The 20,025-nt window shown below is 30.8% G+C and overlaps 1 protein-coding gene across 2 annotated transcripts in view; it reads right to left on the reverse strand.

Moving 5' to 3' along the window:
* Positions 1-436: 436 nt before the first annotated feature.
* The window catches only part of LOC134699723 (cingulin-like), a 73,128-nt gene continuing 53,539 nt past the window's right edge, over positions 437-20,025 (reverse strand). For both annotated transcript variants that reach the window (XM_063561153.1, XM_063561152.1), the window contains exons 16-31: positions 18,797-18,870; positions 17,899-17,962; positions 17,230-17,333; positions 16,256-16,386; positions 12,679-12,868; positions 11,757-11,811; positions 10,752-10,894; positions 9,874-9,996; positions 9,545-9,627; positions 8,505-8,592; positions 8,149-8,262; positions 4,178-4,280; positions 3,111-3,285; positions 2,498-2,729; positions 1,571-1,659; positions 437-811 (exon numbers count right to left, since the gene is read on the reverse strand). In XM_063561153.1, the coding sequence (XP_063417223.1) occupies positions 715-811; positions 1,571-1,659; positions 2,498-2,729; positions 3,111-3,285; positions 4,178-4,280; positions 8,149-8,262; positions 8,505-8,592; positions 9,545-9,627; positions 9,874-9,996; positions 10,752-10,894; positions 11,757-11,811; positions 12,679-12,868; positions 16,256-16,386; positions 17,230-17,333; positions 17,899-17,962; positions 18,797-18,870 (1,865 nt within the window). In that variant the 3' untranslated portion in view covers positions 437-714. The remainder of the gene's footprint in view (positions 812-1,570; positions 1,660-2,497; positions 2,730-3,110; positions 3,286-4,177; positions 4,281-8,148; positions 8,263-8,504; positions 8,593-9,544; positions 9,628-9,873; positions 9,997-10,751; positions 10,895-11,756; positions 11,812-12,678; positions 12,869-16,255; positions 16,387-17,229; positions 17,334-17,898; positions 17,963-18,796; positions 18,871-20,025) is intronic.

Here is a 20,025-nt window from a genome sequence, read left to right on the forward strand (position 1 = left end):
GTAAAAATATATAAATTTAACAAACAACATGTAATAAATATATAATTCAAAAATATTGCACAAGTAAACATTATTCAGCACCTTTTACAACATATACTTTTACATAGTATATATTATTCCAATTCATTTATTTTAAACAAAAATTAACAATATTGTATAACAATAGAATATATCAATAAAAATATAAGTAAAAGCAACAATTTATAAAAAAAAAAATGTATTAGGTTTAAAAAAGAAGACATATTACAAAATAACAAAACATGATACATTTCTAAATTTTTGTTTGCATTTATGATAATTATTGAACAATGGACTAAAAAATGAGACTCATCATTAAAATTTCTGGAAACACTGCATTTGAATAAAACTTTTTTGGGGGATAAAATAACAGTAATTTTTGCAATTTTTCTCAATAGAATAAAAATATCCAAAAAATGTCTAAATTTCTATGTCCTCTTGAATACTAGCTCTCATAACAGTTGACAAAGCATTTAAATAAAAAAATATTTTATTCAATGTTTCTTTAAAAAGTAAAGAAATTTGCAAATGATTCAGACTGTTGGTGACACACATAATTATTAATCTGCATGTGTACATGTGTGAGAAAGATTATTTCTAAGGTTCATTTGTGTTCATATGCAAATTTAATCACTTATAAATGCATTCAAAAATTGTATTCTTTATTAGCAACATCTTAAAAGCATCCATGAATCACTATGTGCGAACTGAAGTTTGACTAGGGTTTATGATGTATTTCTGTATCTTTGCTAAAGGATAAGGATGCCTGCCTTTATGTTCATCTTTCAGAATTCTGAAACAAAACCAAAAGTAAAAAGAAACTTGCTAAAAATTACTATAAATTCACCATTTATTATTGTGACTGTTGAACAATGGTTGAAAATGTGAGAAGGACATCACAAAACTATCTATGAATTTACAGTAGTTATATTCAGTAGCTTCAGTTCTTAAAAAGATCACTTTTTATTATTTGACCCAGGCATTTTGAAAGGTACCTTTGTCATAATGGACAGATCCAGACATAACTTTGGTCTAGATAAACTTGTAAGAAGATGATACCATGTCTAGATCCTTTTTTTGAAGAGCACCCTTAAGTCATATACACTGGCTATATAATTTACAATGGCAAATACATTATGATCTATTTTACACATTGCCATTCAAATCAATTGCCCTAAATCATTTGTCACAATCAATGGGCTATTTGCCAATTCCCGTAATTGATCCTGTAATTAAAGATCCCTCTTTCAGTTGTCTCCCTTATGAGGGACATTAATTTTCATTGATAATGAAGAGCTAGCAGAAAGAGCAAATTTACCTGTGCCTAATGTGAGTGGTTTGGAAGGTTTTCAAATCTTTTAATTACATTATTTTGTTGTTTATCTGAATATTTTTGACAAAAGAAATTATCTTTTATGAAATATTAGTTAAACCGCTGATACATCACTTTCAATTCATCATACTTTGCATTGGCAAAGGCCAATTTTGTCCAGTATGGAACCAGTCTACGATTTCAAAGGGAAGTAATTTGTTTACATACATTGACACATACCTTTCAGCATCTATTCTTGACTTGTTAATATCATAGTGTTGAGTATAGGGCGTGTTCACCTTAGCAGGAGGATTGTCACCCTGTCCAACCTGTAATTTAAGACAGATCATGTATTATCTTCACATTCTTTTGAAAAAAAATATATTCATATCATTAATAAAAGAGGGACGAAAGATACCAAAGGGACAGTCAAACTCATAAATCTAAAACAAACTGACAACGTTAAGGCTAAAAATGAAAAAGAAAAACAGAAAAACAATAGTACACACGACACAACATAGAAAACTAAAGAATAAACAACACGAACCCCACCAAAAACTAGGGGTGATCTCAGGTGCTCCGGAAGGGTAAGCAGATCCTGCTCCACATGTGGCACCAGTCGTGTTGCTTATGTGATTACAAATCCGGTAAATAGTCTAATTCGGTAGGTCACATTCATGAACGGGAAGGGGATTGTAGTTACGACATAAGGAACATATCCGATATCATTTGTTAAGTACCAAATTTTTGTTTAATAACTTAGTTTAAAAAAAACACAATATTAACAAAAATTTAAAAAAAATCTACAGAATTTTTTTTCTTCAAATTGTTACTTGATCAAGTTTTCTTAAAACAAAAACTGATTTATAAACCACAACTTTTCCCTCACAGCCAAGTGTTGAACAAACAATTTCTAATACTGAGGTAAATTCTCTTACTCTAAATAAACAGTGTGATGTCCAATTTAACTAAACTCTGGGTGGGAGATTGGTTTTCCAAGTGTTGAAGACCCATTGTTGGCCTCAACTCAGTTGTTTGCTGCTCTTTGGTCAGGTTGTTGTCTTCGAGACACATTCCCAAATTCCATTCTCAATTTTATTCAAACTGACTAAATGTTTCACATGCTTAAATTATTTTGTATTTATAAACAAAGCAAATTTTGTTTACCCCTTTCCAAGATGGCTGCTGAGGTTGAAGCTTGGACACCATATTACTTCCAACACACACTGGAGGTAATTTTAGTAAGTTTGTCATTCTCTGACGTTTTCTTAAAAGTTTCTTTAAAGCATCACGTTTAATTGTTTGGGCCATCTGACTGTAGACCTGTCCAGTTACTTTGTTCCTTTGGAAGAGAGGATGCACAAGCAGGACACCAGTTTCTGCTAACACTTCATTAAATCTGAAAAGTTTCAGTCAAGGAGACAGATTAATATAAGCAATTGTTGCTTGTTTCTGGATACTTATTATGAATGTGTTTATAATTTATACTTGTATTTTTCATAATAGAAATATTGTTTACAAAAAAAAAAAAAAAATCTGAAAAATTGTTTCCAAGTCAGTCATATCATCTGTTAAAAGTTTATAACTTCGGATGTTGAAGAATTATGCATTTTCTTATACTAAAAATAAACATTAGCTTTAATGTATAAAAAAAAGACACTTATCCAAAAAACAACACCTGAGATGTGTTTTTTCTATCACTTGTTGAATAATTTAAATAAGTTATTTTATCAATGACTAAAAGCAGTTACTTTTCTATAGGTTGAACCAATTAACTCACAGTTTCCAAATATTTTGATGTATTTGTTTGCGTTCCTCCTCTAAGTTCCTCATTCTCTCATTCCAAACTTCCATATTAACATTCATCTTAGATTCCATACGTTTTATGTAGTCTTCTATATCTTGTCTTACATCAGACGCTAACTCTGGATCCTCTAGAATCCCCTGTAATCTTTCTGAAAGAATGAACACACAAGGTTCGCAAATTTATGAACTGAAAATCTAGACAGATTGAAACATAGTGCTTCAATTTTGTGGTAGTTAGTGGACTATTAACTAACAGAAAAGTGCAATCTCAATGTTAATAACTGACAGAAAATGCATCTCAATGTTAATTACTGACAGAAAAAAATAGCAATTTCAATGTCAATAACTGACAGAAAAAATAGCAATTTCAATGTCAATAACTGACAGAAAAAATAGCAATTTCAATGTCAATAACTGACAAAAAATGCAATTTCAATGTTAATAACTGACAAAAAATGCAATTTCAATGTTAATAACTGACAAAAAATGCATCTCAATGTTAATAACTGACAAAAAATGCAATCTCAATGTTAATTACTGACAAAAAATGCAATCTCAATGTTAATTACTGACAACAACAAAAAGCAATTTCAATGTCAATAACTGAAAACAAAAAAATGCAATCTCAATGTTAATAACTGACAAAAAATGCAATCTCAATGTTAATTACTGATAAAAAATGCAATCTCAATTACTGACAAAAAATGCAATCTCATTGTTAATTACTGACCAAAAAAAATGCAATTCCAATATGCATCTCAATGTTAATTACTGATAAAAAATGCAATCTCAATTACTGACAAAAAATGCAATCTCATTGTTAATTACTGACAAAAAAATGCAATTGCAATATGCATCTCAATGTCAATTACTGACAAAAAATGCAATCTCATTTGTAATTACAGTAAAGTGCATTCTCCATGTTACTGCTTTTAATACTGTAGAGTGGTATATTTTCTTGGAGTATAAATAATTTTCATTTTTTAAATAACTGAATCATCTAAAATAAACTCCTTGCAAAAATTCTCCATTTTCAAGTACCTCTAGAATCTTGAACACTTCTAAATGCTATGTACTGCTCAAATAAATACTTTATTCTTTTTCCTGGAATTCTCAGAGCTTTCTTCAGCAAAGCTGATGCCATCTAAAAAATAGTTAATTTCGGATAAATCTATGATTTTCATGCAAAATCTCATATGTAAATATATGTAAACACATTTTTGATACCTTTGTATAACGACAATCATGTAATGGGCTTGACTTAAAGAAAAAAGAAGAAAGGTTGGCACTCCTGTGTTAACTTTCAAATAGGAAGAGTCTCCCATGAAATAAGCAAAATACAATAATGTGAGATAAAAATAACAATAAAAAGAGAAACTAGGTCAAATTTTGAGCTGGAAGTAGGTATAGAGATATTTCATATTGGGTAACCCAGCTCTTCCGGACCTAGCTTACTTAATTCCTTTGATACTTGAGTGTAATATATAACCTACTAACACAACATATATCTCAAAAAAGCTTGAAGATATTTGCATAATTTATTAAAAAGGGAGGTAATTAGACTTATTACTACTTTCTCATATGAATATAACCAACTGAATATTAATTGGTTTTGTCATTTATTAATCATAAAAATGATGTTGCAAAATATATAGTTTACTGAAAATTTAAACAAAGAATTAGGATATATTTGAAACAAATCATATATAAATCATTGGTCTTAAAATAGAAACAGGTATTTCCCAAATCAATTTCAATGTATACAATTTAAATGATCTATAAATAGCTTGTCAATATTGTTTAAACAGCAGGAGACCGTACAAGGGCTGTATAGCCAGTTAAAAGGTTGTTTTGGTAAAAACTTCCATAAACAGAAAGTGGATCTGGACTTAAATATACTTCTTAAAAATTTGATTAAAAATAATCAATTTAGGAACAAATTGAAACATGCATATTCAATATTTATATATAAAAAAAAGAAAGTATACTGCAGATTCAGTTATAAGTTATTATATTTTTTGGGTAGTGGAAATGGGTAAACAAGTAGTTTAATAAATGAACTTAGTATTATTTTTTTATAGGCTTGTGAGAAAACTTCCCCATATTTAATCAATTCATGAAATATAAGTACCAAAATATTTATCCATTCAGAACTGCACTTAAGCTTTAAAATGGAAAGAAATATAATTTCTGTAATTTTCTATGAAATATTAAATGTAAAATTCATAGACACTAAAATAAAACGAGTGAGTGACCAGTGAGAGATAATGTTAATCCAACTCTTGAACCATATAGTCCAGTTCTTGAATCATATAAGTCCAGTCAAACTAAGATTTAACCTCAAACTAATTGCAAGAGAAAATGTTTAGTTCTAATCTATAGCATTATGCCCTTTATATGCACAGAAAAAAAGTCCCATAAAATCTAACTTGAGGAAAGCTCAAAATCAGCATATTTAATTTCCTATGGAAACTAACATTGGAACGGGAGATAACTCTGCAAAAATGAGTTTTTTTGGGGTTGAATTTCTTGAAATTTATGTAAAGTATGATACTTTGATTGGGTTATAAATATGTTTGTATTTGACTAAATTATATCTTCTGCTCATGAAATGTACAAAACCGAAGTGTTATGGGTAGTTTCATTTTTTTCACGCATTTTTCATTAAATTTGCAAATTTGAAGCTTCGTGACCATGTTGAAAAAAATAATGTGAAAATTTGGTATTGTTAATATCTGTTAATATCTGTGTATTATATTTTTTCAGCATCTTATTTATCTTAGGAAACTTTAAACCACAAAAAGAAGAGTACATGCTTATAAAAAAGAAGATGTGGTATGATTGCCAATGAGACAACTATCCACAAAAGACCAAAATGACACAAACATTAACAACTATAGGTCACCGTACAGCTTTCAACAACGAGCAAAGCCCATACTGCATAGTCAGCTATAAAAGGCCCAGATAAGACAATGTAAAACAATTCAAACGAGAAAACTAACGGCCTTATTTATGTAAAAAAATGAATGAAAAACAAATATGTAACAGATAAACAAACAACAACCACTGAATTACAGGCTCCTTTAATTCTTTTTATTAATTTTGATATTCTTTACCTTGACATGTTGAAAAATTCAATAAATTGTCAACTATTGAATTACGAAATCTAGATTATAGCTTGATAAAAGTTATGAAAACACCTTTAGAATTGTTTATTATACTTTAAAGACCGCTAAAAAATCAAGAATCAATACATTCTGATGAATATAAGTGGTAAAGTAATATTTTTGTATAATTTTTTTTTGATATTTCTGCCTTTTTTGCAAGAGTTATCTCCCTTTCAAATGAAAATCTCTTTAGGAATTTTAAATGGTGATTTTTTTTAGATTTTGTGGGACTTTTTGTGTGTGTATATTTGGGATATAATGCTAAAGATTAAAACTTAAAAATCTTCTGTTGCAATTACTTTTAGGTTAGGGTCAAATTTATGCTAGATTTACTAGACTATATATCTAACTAATTATTGTGCACGATTTTATCATTTTTTTTTCAATCGGTCAGTGTTGTTGTGAAAATATGGCAGGTAATTAAAGTTCTTGTTTTGAAGTGGAAGTTTAACAATTGTTACCTGTTTGTCAACAATCAACAACAAAGCATGGATATTGAGCATGTGTTTAACATGTGCAATCAGATAATAATTTATTTCAGTGACAGATCCATGCGTATTGCAATCATTTTTACGAGAAGGGTCACACTATGGTTACTTTTATACGGAAAATTTGTACTCAAATTGCTTCCTTGAAGCAAGTATTTAAAAAACTTTTGAATGTGGACAAATTAAAGAATTTTCTTCAGAAAAAAGTATATGTACATAAGTTTTATAATGAAACCTATTCATTTTGTTATAAAAAATGTATGCTTCATTTTTTTTTATTTGACTTTAAGTGTTGACTGCATAAAACTTTCATTTAAACTGAAACACTTTCTTAATCCCCATAAAATAAAGATATGAAGATACGAGTCGGTCCCTCTCATACCTGTCAACTCACCCGTTTTTTGCGGGTGACACCCGTTATTTTCACCTCTCACCCGGGAGTTTTTCTTTACCCGGCGGGTCCCGGGAATTTCTAACATTACCCGTTTCACCCGGATTTCTGACCGGAATTGTTTCCGGTATTTAGAAGTAATACGACCTTCGGTTTTATCGGTCTTTTTCAATGTAACCAAAAGTCAAAATGTAGGACTGTTTACCTGAGCTACGTAACGATATTTTCAACAAGCTACAAGATGAGTTCAGTGACTATCAGTTGACCCCATTAGATGAACTTCCACTTTGCACTTCCCCTGAAACTGACATTGGTACATTTTGGGGAGAAATGTCCAAGTTGCATGACATTTTTCTTAACAAGCCAAGATTTTTTGTTTTGTCAAAACTTGCTAAAACATTACTGGTTTTGCCAAACAGCAATGCAGACAGTGAGAGGGAATTTCTTTAGTAAAGAAAATAGCTACAGAGTTTAGGGCTGATCTTAATAAGGATACACTGTGTGCTCTTCTTTCTTGTAAAATGAATACACATTTGCATTGCTATGAACTGAAACCAAGTTCAGTTCTTTTAAAGAATGCCAAGTCTGCTACTATGGAATATTACAATAGTCTGAAATAAACTTGTATACATTGTACATGTTCTAACTGTTTCATATACATATTGACTATACAAATTATATGTAAACATATTTTTGTTCTTCAATTGAGCCCGCAAAATGTCGTACGCGTTATGACCTGAGATTTTTTTTCTCAATGCAGGTCATGACCTGACTTTTCATTTTCAGAGGTTGACAGGTATGCCCTCTTGTTTTGACAATAAGCATCAAATTTAAGAGTTTCACCAAATGCAATGATTGTATGCAGCATTTTTTAAAACAACAAAATAAGTAAAGTACATGTATAAACATTTAATTTTCTCCTGATTCCATTATAATTGACACATAAATGAATTGACAATAACTTACCATATACAAATCTTTAGATATTTTATTTTCCTCATAAGACTTCTCTAAAATCTGTAAATTTTGTTTTTGGTCTGCCAGAGTCAGCTTCAATTCAATTTCAGGATCAGCTTTTCTCTGAAAAACATGTCAGTCAATATAGCCATCTTCGAATTCAGATCAACATAAAATGACTAATTAATTTAAAAGAATCATCTGTTCATTACCCCATCATGTATTTTCATTGAAATTGTGTTATTAATTTCAAAACATATAAAATCTCCATCTTTGTGCTCCTTTAAATGAAAGTTATTATTAAAATATATAAAATTCCCCTTCTTTGTGCCCCTTTACATGTTAATTATCAATGTTAGACAAACCTGTTTGAGTTCCAATTTAATATTGGGAATAATTAAATCATCTTGTTCCTTAATCTTCTCTTCAATGCTGGTCTGGAAATCTCCTTGTCTAAATAAAAAAAAACAGCATTTCAACTACAGTTGTTTGGTTTTTTTTTAGTGGTTATTAATGCAAAATTTTTGCAACTGGGGTTAATTAATGCATCAAATATGATTGAGGTCTTTGAATCTATATTAATAATCCATACAAACTATTAGCACAAGATATGAGTTCAAGTATTTTACATTATCTTGAAATCCCTAAAACCATTTTCTATATTTGAAATAAATTTGATTAAGTCCTAGCAGCTCTCATATTATGAGATTACAGATAAGTACTTCAATAGCATTACATTTAATGATCTGTTAAAGAATATTAACAGAGCACCAAGCTGGGTGAGTTTGATGCAGAAAGTTCCTCAGATATCATTTCATGCTTGAACACTTAGTACTCTTCATCTCTAGTTGTACATTTAAAGCAAATTTACTATAAAAAGCTGTCAGAAATAAATTTAGTTTTTCTTAGCTCTTTATAGGTAAACATTGTGTAATATTTGCTATTCTTCTTTTTCATTGAACAACAAGTTAGTTTGTATGAGCATGCATTATAGTGCTCAACCATCAAATACAAGGAGATCTCAAGTTTTTAAAAGAAAGAAATTTTATGTCAATTTACATCCTGCCATTTTCTAGTAATCACATGATCAATTTCATCTTGGGACTTTCTAGTTATCACATGATCAATTTCATCTTGGGACTTTCTAGTAATCACATGATCAATTTCATCTTTAGACTTTCAAGTAATCACATGATCAATTTCATCTTGGGACTTTCTAGTAATCACATGATCAATTACATCCAGGCACTTTCTAGTTATCACATGATCAATTACATTATGGGACTTTCTAGTTATCACATGATCAATTACATCCTGGCACTTTCTAGTTATCACAAGATCAATTACATTATGGGACTTTTCAGTTATCACATGATCAATTACATATTTCAAAGTGTATACATACAATATATCCATATCTTTCTGAAGTTTGTTGTACATCTGCCAAACCATGTGATATCTATTTAACAGACCATGATATTTCTTGTCCTACAACAAAAAGTTGAAAATTTATATCATTTCAAAACAAAAGATCATAACTCTTTCAAAAACATTTTTTAAGAATTCAATGACTTGGCCAAAAAAATAAAATTGAAAATGTTTATTGTTGAATACCCATTACCGGTATTCATAAACTTTATCCTAAAAGCTATTGGTCAGATAACAATGACCCACACAATGTGAAAATTTTCTAAAATATGTATGGCTTGCATGGAATATATCTTAAATGATAACCTTGGCTTGGTCTTCAGTAAGTGACATCTGTTCAAACTTCTCCATTCTTTCTTTTGCCGCTTGCAGTCTCCGGGCTATGTATATAGTCTCAGTTTTAGCAGTGTCCATTGTTTTCATTCTGGTCTGTAAAACAGAAAAGTATCTTACATACCAATATCAAGTGATGGCAGATAATAATAATTACGGAATGTGTCCATGGGACAGATGATCCCCCCGCATATGATATCAAGTTATAAAGGGACATATATCTGAAGAACAGTAAAAGTGATGCTACCAAAATTCTTAACTGATCTGAGTTTTGTAGTAATTACTATTGTGTATAAGTTTCATAACATTTGATTCAGGATCAGGCAAACTTATTCACCTTTTTTTCCTTTTGTAAAAGGGGCATAATTCTGATAAAATCTGAACTTTGCTAGATGAACAAGAATGTGTCCCCAGTACACAGAAATCCACACTATCATGCTCTATCTTCAGTGGACTGTCAAAATGGGGGAAAATCACTAATTTGGAATTAAAATTAGAAAGGTCATATTATAGGGTATACAGAGTACTAAGTTTCAAGTTGATTGGCCTCAACCAAAAACTTCAACCTGAAGTGGTACAGATGAATGGACGGACGGACAGACCCGAAAACATAATGCCCTTAAATGGGGCATAAAAATATAGACAGTTACTGAATTTTGACATTACACTGTATCTTTGGCTAGCTTGGCTATGCAGAACTGTAGATATTGTAGAGATGTGCTCACTTTTCATTAATCAAGTTTAAGACTTTTGCCTTTGATTTAAGTATTTTTCATTCTAAACTTGCATTTGCTGATTATCTAATGGATGTGCTACTAACTTGTAAATAGTCAACTAATGACATGACCTACTTCTGCGTCTTTGACCTTGACCCTGATTTCCGTTTGTTTGTCGGACATTCTGGACTGGTCATACTGGTTGTGCATTGTTCCTTTTATCATCATCCTCATTGCCAGGAAGGCATTAGATATAATTAGTTCCATGTTATGCATATCTGAAGAAAAAAAAATTGAGAAGAAAAATTGGGAATGTGTCAAAGAGCAGAAAACAGGTGAATTTAGGCAAACGTATACATTGTATTTACATATTACAATAAACCATTCACACAACTCAAAGCAAGTTGAATTGTAGTTTTGTTGAAGATTTTTCTTTTCTTTATTCTCTTATAATTTTGCATTTTATTCTGCATTCTTTGCCCATTATTTTCTGTTCGTTAAACCCAAATCCAGAACCTCAAAGATAACCTCTATGTTTATTTAATATGTAAAAGTGACATTCTATCAAATAATAATTTTTAACCAATACACTTTTTTTAATAAACAAAGTTTTTTCAAGTAATGAACACTAAATATTTATAAACATGTTACAGAAACTGTAATCACACCTTGTTTCCCAATCCAAAAATATGTCAATGGATTACAATCAAAAGGAGCAATAACACAAGATCACAAATGGTGGGAAAGTCAAATGTGGATCATATTCCCACGGAGCATAATCCTCTGTAGGAATCAGATCCAGATTCTACCTCCCAACCATTAATTTGCTGTCTTGTACAATTGTTCCCCAGCATACTTAACCCAGATTAAGGATTAAGATACCAGGTATGTTTAAAAATAAAACTGGCCTTTAAATGATTGAAATTAGAACCAAAAAAAAATTTAAGGCTTGACAATATCTTCCTAAAGAAAGGTCATGAACTTTCTGATATTGAGCTTGACAGGTATGCACATAAACCTGGTTCTATAGCGCTAACCCTCTCACTTTAATAACAGTCTATATTTTGTATTCATCATGCATAAAGCTACCAACACTGCTTTTAATGCATAGTAAGAAGATTCTACAAAATGCATACTTACATTCAACTACATTAGCCACAAGCATTGCCAATAGTTCTTTTGGATCTGGTGCAAGCTGGAAAAAAGTGAAAAATCAGTAATCATTTTTACTTTTTTCTTTGAGAAATTCAAACTTACAAAACAGAACAGAAAAAGATAAAATATTTTTCCTGATTTAAATTTTCCCTATGCATCAAAAACATGTTATCTGCACTTCATCCAGAAAGATATTTAATTTCTTTCCTTAAAGGGACAATTGATTTTAGAGCATGAAACTAGCACCAAATCAAAATACTAGTATTTTACTAATAAAATTATATCTTGTCATTTTACCGCATGATTGTTAACAGTTAACTGCATAAAAAAGATATTATAAAAGAAGAATTCATTAAGCACTGTTTCTTATAAAACCCCTTTATATGGTAGAGAAGACACATAACCAGCTCATAATTAAGGCAGTGTTCTCTCCAGGGCCTTTTAGCATCATGACAAAGTGATGCTATAATCTTAAATGTGATGCTATCTGAAGTGATTCTCTTATAGGTTGTGTTATTGATGTGATGCTATAATTTTTACATGATGGTATTTCAATTTCCCCTGTTACCCAGGATGCTAAAATAAAATATCTGGGGAGCTAGAACACAGATTAAGGTGGTACCTAACACTACAGGGAGATAACTCTGTAATATCAGCTAAATGTTTTAATTACGTTGCGTTGTGAAGGCAATATAAAGCTTCTCAATGATCAAAAAAAGTGTTTGTCGAACTGCTATATAACCAGTGTAATTTTTCTGATAAAACGCTTGGTTCAAATTTTTAGATTTTTTTTTGTTTTTGTTAAAGGGTCAAAGTAAATACTTTGTCAAAATTTTATGAAAATTAAATGAGCCAAATACATTTTAGTGAAAGTGTTGGGTACCACCTTAAGATAATGATTTTATACCTGGTCTGGTATCAGGTTCTTGAGCTTATGTAAAGAATACACCAGATCTTTTAGGTTCTCTTTCTCCATCAATGTACACATATGATCCCGGAAGTGCATGATGGCCCTCAATACACGTATAACATCCTTCTGTATCGCACTTAGATGGTCTTTATGTGCATTATCACACCTTTTGACAGCAGCTGTGCTCCTAAATTATAAGAAATTCATTGCAGTTCACATTTCACAAGCTTTTCATTGATCAGGCCTAAATTAAAATATTGTTTGTTTGCCCTTTTCCGACCCTATGTTTTGAAACAGGGTAGGTAGGTAGGTAAAATATTTTATTTTTTTCTCCAATAAAATAACTTGGCTGGGCATATTATTTGTCATAGGTAGGCAGGTGGGTTTACTATTTTATTTTATAATAATTACATTAGATGTATGTTACATTATAATACGTTATTCTGATTGGCTAATTGCACATCACATGTTATTCCGTAAGCAGTTGCATGAGACAATAACATTTCATTCATGATGACACGAGGTCCCACAATAAAGTGCACAGGTGAATTTAAAAATTTAACTTCATGAAAATCGTGTTTTTATAATCCTAGCTAAAAAATGTAATTATAAGTATTGAATGCTTCTTTTTGTAACTTTATAGGGTTGTAAAAGCGTTGACCGTGCGTACATTTTTAGAATGAAGCGCTTCCGCGCTTCATACAAAATGTACTTCGGTCAACGCTTTTACACCCCAATAAATTTACAAAAAGAAGCATTCAATTCTTAAGAAACAAAATCTGCATAATGTCATTTTTGTCAGTTTTGTTATGGCAAATAAGTTTTCTGGGACTATTAGTTTTGAAAAAAATAATATCACGTAGAATGTGAAGCTAATTCATATGCACTACTTTTTTGTTTTCAAATATCAGATATAGACATGTGCCGCATATTTTCAACGTTTATATGCCTGGAACTTTGAAGAGTTTGAACTTGCACTCATATTCTGTACTACGTACCTTGTACGATTACCTAAAGGTTTTCTGTCAGAGATAACTTTGTACTGGTAAGAAATGTCCAGGAAGACATACATTACTAGTAGAAAAAGTCCCTAAAGTGTTAAAATTCCTGTGTGCCTTTGTTTCCAATAAAAATGCTGCAAGACTTAACCCTTACCATGCGGTACCCGTCTTTTGACGGGCGGACCCAAATAACCGTTATTTGGCTCCAATGGCGTTCCATACTTTTAGAAGTCCACTTGATGATACTTATTTTAAAAGTTATGCATGTTCCGTCAACCTGAGGCTATCCATATTCACGTTTCTCATGTATAAGTAGCATTTTGAGCACAAATACGGACTTGGAAAAATTGAAATTGGCTAAAACTCGATTTTCTGGAATGGTAGGCTTCACATCTGTATCTTACACAAGAAGTTCAGAGGCATAAAACTGGCAAAGATAGTGCAAACCCACAGCCATATAACTGCTGATCATAATTATTATTGAAATACGCATAGGAAACAACTACTTCCGGTTTTGGGTCCATTCGAAGTCAAAAATCGGCAAAAATCGTGAAATTTTGGGTCCAAACGACCTTCTGTAGACTGATGAATCAAGATCAGATTCACTCCGACCTAACAACTGTTGGGGTCAATTTGTTCACTAGGGTCCACTCTACACGCAGACTACAGTTAGATACCTTAACCAGCAACCCTGGGTCTTCTGGGTCAAGAGAAGGGGTGAAAAATCGGCAAAATTGACGCTTTTTGCACCTGTTGACCCACTTTGGGGCAAATTCACGCCAAAAAATTTCCGCCTCCTCAACCCAACCACCCCACCCCGTGATCACCTATATTAGATTTAAAGAAAGCAATATGCTACAGCAACAGGGCTAAGCTCATTTGCATATAATTTGCATATTTTTGCAAATAAACGAAAATTAGACATTTTCTAAAAACAATTCCGCATGGTAAGGGTTAAAACTCATTTGGCACGTATTTTACATCGCATTTATTAATTATCTGTGTGGAAAACTTGGCGATTTTACTGCCAGATATTCTCCACTTTGCAGGGTTTTGTCACTTTTGGTTCATGTCAGATAAAATAGCGGCATTGTTCACATAATCATCCTGATCTGCGGATCACAAAAGGCAATCCCTACATGATCCTACATAGAACACAATGTCCGTTTACAAATAAGTTTGTACAAACGTTGATAATTTTGTATCAAACGAACTTTTTTTGTAAATGAACCCTGCTCTTTAAGTATAAAGGTACAGAGTAACGTACGTCATATCATGATTTCAGGAAGTGTTCAACAATCTTCAACGTCGATTTCAAACAAATGCTTTGAAACTTCATGTCAAATGCTCAGGTGATACCAAACGGACTAGACCTTATACGTTAAAGATATATCCGGAGGATTCCGGTAAAAAAGTTTTGAGCGGGAAATACAAATATAAGATTTTTGGTAGGAACGAAAAAATAAAATAAAATAAAATCTTGCTGGTAAATACAAATTAAAGATTTTCAGGCGGAACAAATTGATTGGGTCGGTCGGTAAAAGGCAAACAAACAATATTTTAATTTAAGCCTCATTCATAAAAGGGTTTCAAATTTGCTTTATAAAAATAAAAGGTTCAAAAACCATTTGCAATTTCAGACAAACGGTCCTTTATAAGATCCTTGACATTTGTAATTAAAACAAAGTCCTCTCCTAGAAAACACAGGTTCTGAAACCTCACTCACACTAATTTGAACCACTGTTTTAAAAAAACATACTTCGTTAAAAACCAAATAAAATGTAAACACAGACATCAATCTGTCTTAACTGTGTAACTTATAGCAAACTTTAACAATTGTTAATGCTAGTGATAACACTTGAAACAGCAGACCTATAAGTCTCATTTCCATGCCTTCCCTTATAGGCGAGACAAACATTTATATGCATTCTCAAATAATCAACATTCCAGTAATAGTAATAAATCAATTCAATCTTGCAATATATCAGAAATTTCTTATGCACACATTATTTTAATATAATTTTCTTCATGTATATCAACAATATACATTGATGCCTAAGATATATAAAATGAAAAAATAATGTTCTCAGTTACCAGTAAACAATTATTGTGACTTTAAACAAATACCCAAAAATCATGTTCATCGATCAATACAGGATAAAACAAGAAATGAGTTGGTCAAATTATAAGCAAACTTGGTTTTCTGTATTTTTAAGAAATGTACTAACAGGCTTCTTTCACCTCCTTTTATATGTGCCTGTTTCACATCTATCATTGATCTTAACGACCAAAATGACAATTCAAACCTCCATTTTTGTTATCAGTAATAACATGTGAAAATTTGAAAAGAATTGGTTGATCAGTTTGAAAGTAATTGCAACAAACCAACATAAAGTGTCATTTTTCAATCAAGGGCCATAACTCCTAAATGGTAAGACTGTAAATTGTCAATATGAAACTTGACCTCTCTGGTTGAAAATACTAGTCATGAACCACACATAAACCAAGGAATTATAAAAATTCTCTGTTAAAGCAAGCTAATAAAATAATCAAGCTGATGTCTAGGTTCTTACCTTTGTTTTTCTTTCCGTAAGTGAGCTTTTAGTTTATCCAGTTCCTGTGAAAATTCCCTCTTCATTCCTGTCAACAGTTTCTTAAAGTAAGTCGAGTCTTTATCTGCTGGAGCTGAATCTGTTGTTTGCATCTACAAAGTGTACCAATTATAATCGAAATAACTTAATTTGTATAATGTTTGCCTAACTTTAAAACTTTCAGACTAAACAGCAGTCTTTTTGGTGTTATAAACAGTTGGAAACAAACATGTGTCCATAGTACACGGATGACCCACTCGCACTATCATTTTCCATTATCAGTGAACTGTGAAATTGGGGTCAAAGCTTTAATTTGCAATTACAATTAGAAAGATCATATCACAGGGATTATGTGTACTAAGTTTCAAGTTGATGTGACTTCAACTTCATCAAAAAGTACCTTGACCCAAAACTTCAACCAAAACTTTAACCTTAACTTCCATGTAAAAACAGGCTTTGCATGGAATATTTTGGCACTTTTTTTTACATTGGTTATAATTAGATGTACAGCAACTATTTTTTAGGTAATTTTCAATGGTAATTGTCATAAAAGGGGAGATAATTTGTACCTTAGTAATTTTCAATGACCTGCTGGTTAGTTATTGTCATAAAAGGGGAGGTTATTCAAACCTCAGGTATTTCAATGATAGGTCTGACATATTTATTGTCATAAAAGGGGATATCATTTCTACATCAAGTATTTCAATGAGAGGTCTGGTATGTTTATTGTCATAAAAGGGGAGATAATTCATACATCAGGTATTTCAATGATAGGTCTTGTATATTTATTGTCATAAAGGTGGGAATAATTCCTATCCAGGTAAGTCAATGACAGTTTCTGCTTTATTTATTGTCATAAGAAACTAGGGAGATAACTCTTACCTCAAATATTTCAATGACAAGTTCTGCTATTATTATCATCTTTTAAGAAGCTAAGAAAGGGGAATAACTCTTACCTCAGGTATTTCAATGACAGGTTCTGCTATATTTATTGTCATAGCAGCTTCTTCTGCTTCTTTTTCTGCTTTCTCAAGGTCCTCTTTCAGTTGCTTTATCTTTTCTACAATTTTTATTTGTATTTTACATAACAAGAAACAAGCAATATATATGTCAAACTAAATATTGGTGTGTTATACAAGGACAAAAAGTTACAGTATTTTCAGCTGTTATCTCCTAATGGCTTGGGTTGTTGTCTCTTTCCCATATTCCCCATTTCTATTCTAAATCTTATTGTAGAATAAAATAAATAAGATCAAAAAGCTGAAGGCTGTTAGTTGAACCATAAAATTGGTCTGCAGATATTTTTCAAAAAAGATACTGTTATTTACATTGAGCAAACCATTATCTACCGATTCCAATTACTGTAAATTGAGAAATTAATGCGAGGTTTTTATTATTGCGCATTGCAATAATTTAAAATCGCATTTTGAAACATTTTATATGAATTTAACAATATTTTCTCAAAATCCTAAAAATTAAAATCGCATTTTAGTCTAAAATCGCAAAAACGCAATAATAAATGCACGCAATAATTTCTGAATTTACAGTTAATGCTGTACATGTTTATTATCAGAAAATAGAGTTTAGAGTAGAAGTTTAATATACTTTTTCTATCATGATAGTACCTTTTTCTTTAATCATCTGTCTTTCCAAATCCTTGATTCTTTCAACATTGTTGGAAATTTGAACCTAAGAGAAAATGTGTTGTAAAAAAAATTAAAGCATGATGTAGTGACATCTTCAAATGATACAAAAATCTGAAATGAGTTGGCCTTTAAACTCAGGTTATTTCTACAATCAAAATTTCATGAACAGAAACATATTTAACGTCAATGATATAAAATACTTACCCCCAAAAATATTTTTTTTCAATCAAAATAAATATCTTTCTTAACAATTGATACTTTAGTTGGTTTTTTTTTATGTTGTGATGTTACACTCTTGTTTCAAGTAAGGGTGAAGGTTGATACCTATTTAAAAAAGTTTTTAACACACTGAATTTGTTTGCAACTGTCCTTTATAAGTCAGGAACCTGATGTTTAGTGTGTGTCGTTTGTTGATGTGGTTTATAAGTGTTTCTGGATTCTAGTTTTTCTATCTATATAGAGAAGTCAGTTGGTTTTCCCTTTAGATTGGTTTTAAACTAGTCATTTTTGGGGACCTTTATAGCTTGCTGTATATATATGGTCAGTTTTCTTTTACAAATTGTGACTTGGATGGAGAATTGTCTTATTGGCGCTCATACAACATCTTCTTATATCTAATGTAGGCGAACCTTATTGTTCCATAATAATACGGGATCTGATCCATATTGACAAAAAAGGTCTTTTATAATGTTTGCTCGAAAAATAGTTTAAGTTTTGGGCAGAACATCACAATTAAGTTAAATTGATACTCAATTTCCTACACCTGTTCAAACAAAACTGTTCAAATTTACTTATAATAATATCAGAAGACTATCATTTTTCAATTCTTTCCTAAATTTGAATGAAAAGTTTACACTTTGATGGATAAAAAATCTACCTTTGACCTCTCTAATTGTTCCTCTGTATCTTTGACCTTCTGCACTAGTTCAGGATCAACAACTTTTATAATAACTGTTAAAGAACAAGAAAATTGTAAATATTTTTAACACAACAACTGCAATTCCAATTATAAAATATATATTGATTCCAAAACAACTATATCAGTGTATGATGAAAAGCCAAGCTACTTGGCACTAGTAAGGAAAGAAAAACACACCAAAAAAATATTAGATTTTCTACTTTAAACGACATGGACTCACATTAAAAATAAACATTATAATACATATTATTTTTTTTAAAATTGAGTATTTATTAATCTTCCTTTATATATAAGAATGCAATCAGCAAAACTGGCATACACTGAGGAAAATTAAATAGTCCAGTCAAACTAATATTGAACCTCAAACTAATTGGAACAGAAAATGTTTTAGTTCTACTGTAAACCAACTTATTTTCGCGGATACCTTATTTCGCGTTTAGCCCTTTCTAACCCATTTTGCAGCAATTTAATTTCGTGATTCTTAAATTTTCTCGATGAATATAAATGAGGAAAAATTTAATTTTGACATCTTGGCGACGATTTATATTCGCAGTATTTTTCTACTCGAGAAAGTCGTGAAAATAAATCACTCGCAAAAAATAAGTTGTTTTACAGTAATCTATATTATCTACACAGAAAAAAGTCCCATAAAATCTACCTTGAAGAAAACTCAAATTTTGCATTTTTAATTTCTTTTGGAAATTAACATTGGAAAGCGAGATAAATGCAAACATAAGTAATTTTTGTCAATTTTGGTAGATTTTCTTAAAATTCATGTAAAATATGATACTTTGATGGGGTTATATGTTGGTAGTGGACTATCTTATATAATCTTTTGCTCATGAAATATACGAAATTGAGGTGTTATGGGTATTTTTTTTTTTTAGCACATTTTTCATTAAAGAAATTGCAATTTTTTGGCTATGTGACCATTTTGAAAAAATAATGTGAATATTTGGTATTGTTTATATCTGGAAATTATATTTGTTCAGAATCTACCTTTTCTAAACTTTAAACAACAAAAGGAGAATATATGCTTAAATTGTTTTATTCGATTTGAGATTCTTTATTTCGACATGCTAAAAAATCTAATAAAAGGTCTACTAATGATTTATGCAATCTAGGTTGTAGCTTGATAAAAGATATGAAAACACCGAAAGAGTTCTTTGATATACTCTAAAGACAGT

Source organism: Mytilus trossulus, unplaced genomic scaffold (genome assembly GCF_036588685.1).
Source record: "Mytilus trossulus isolate FHL-02 unplaced genomic scaffold, PNRI_Mtr1.1.1.hap1 h1tg000085l___fragment_1__unscaffolded, whole genome shotgun sequence".
In the NCBI taxonomy this organism is placed as follows: Eukaryota; Metazoa; Mollusca; class Bivalvia; order Mytilida; family Mytilidae; genus Mytilus; species Mytilus trossulus.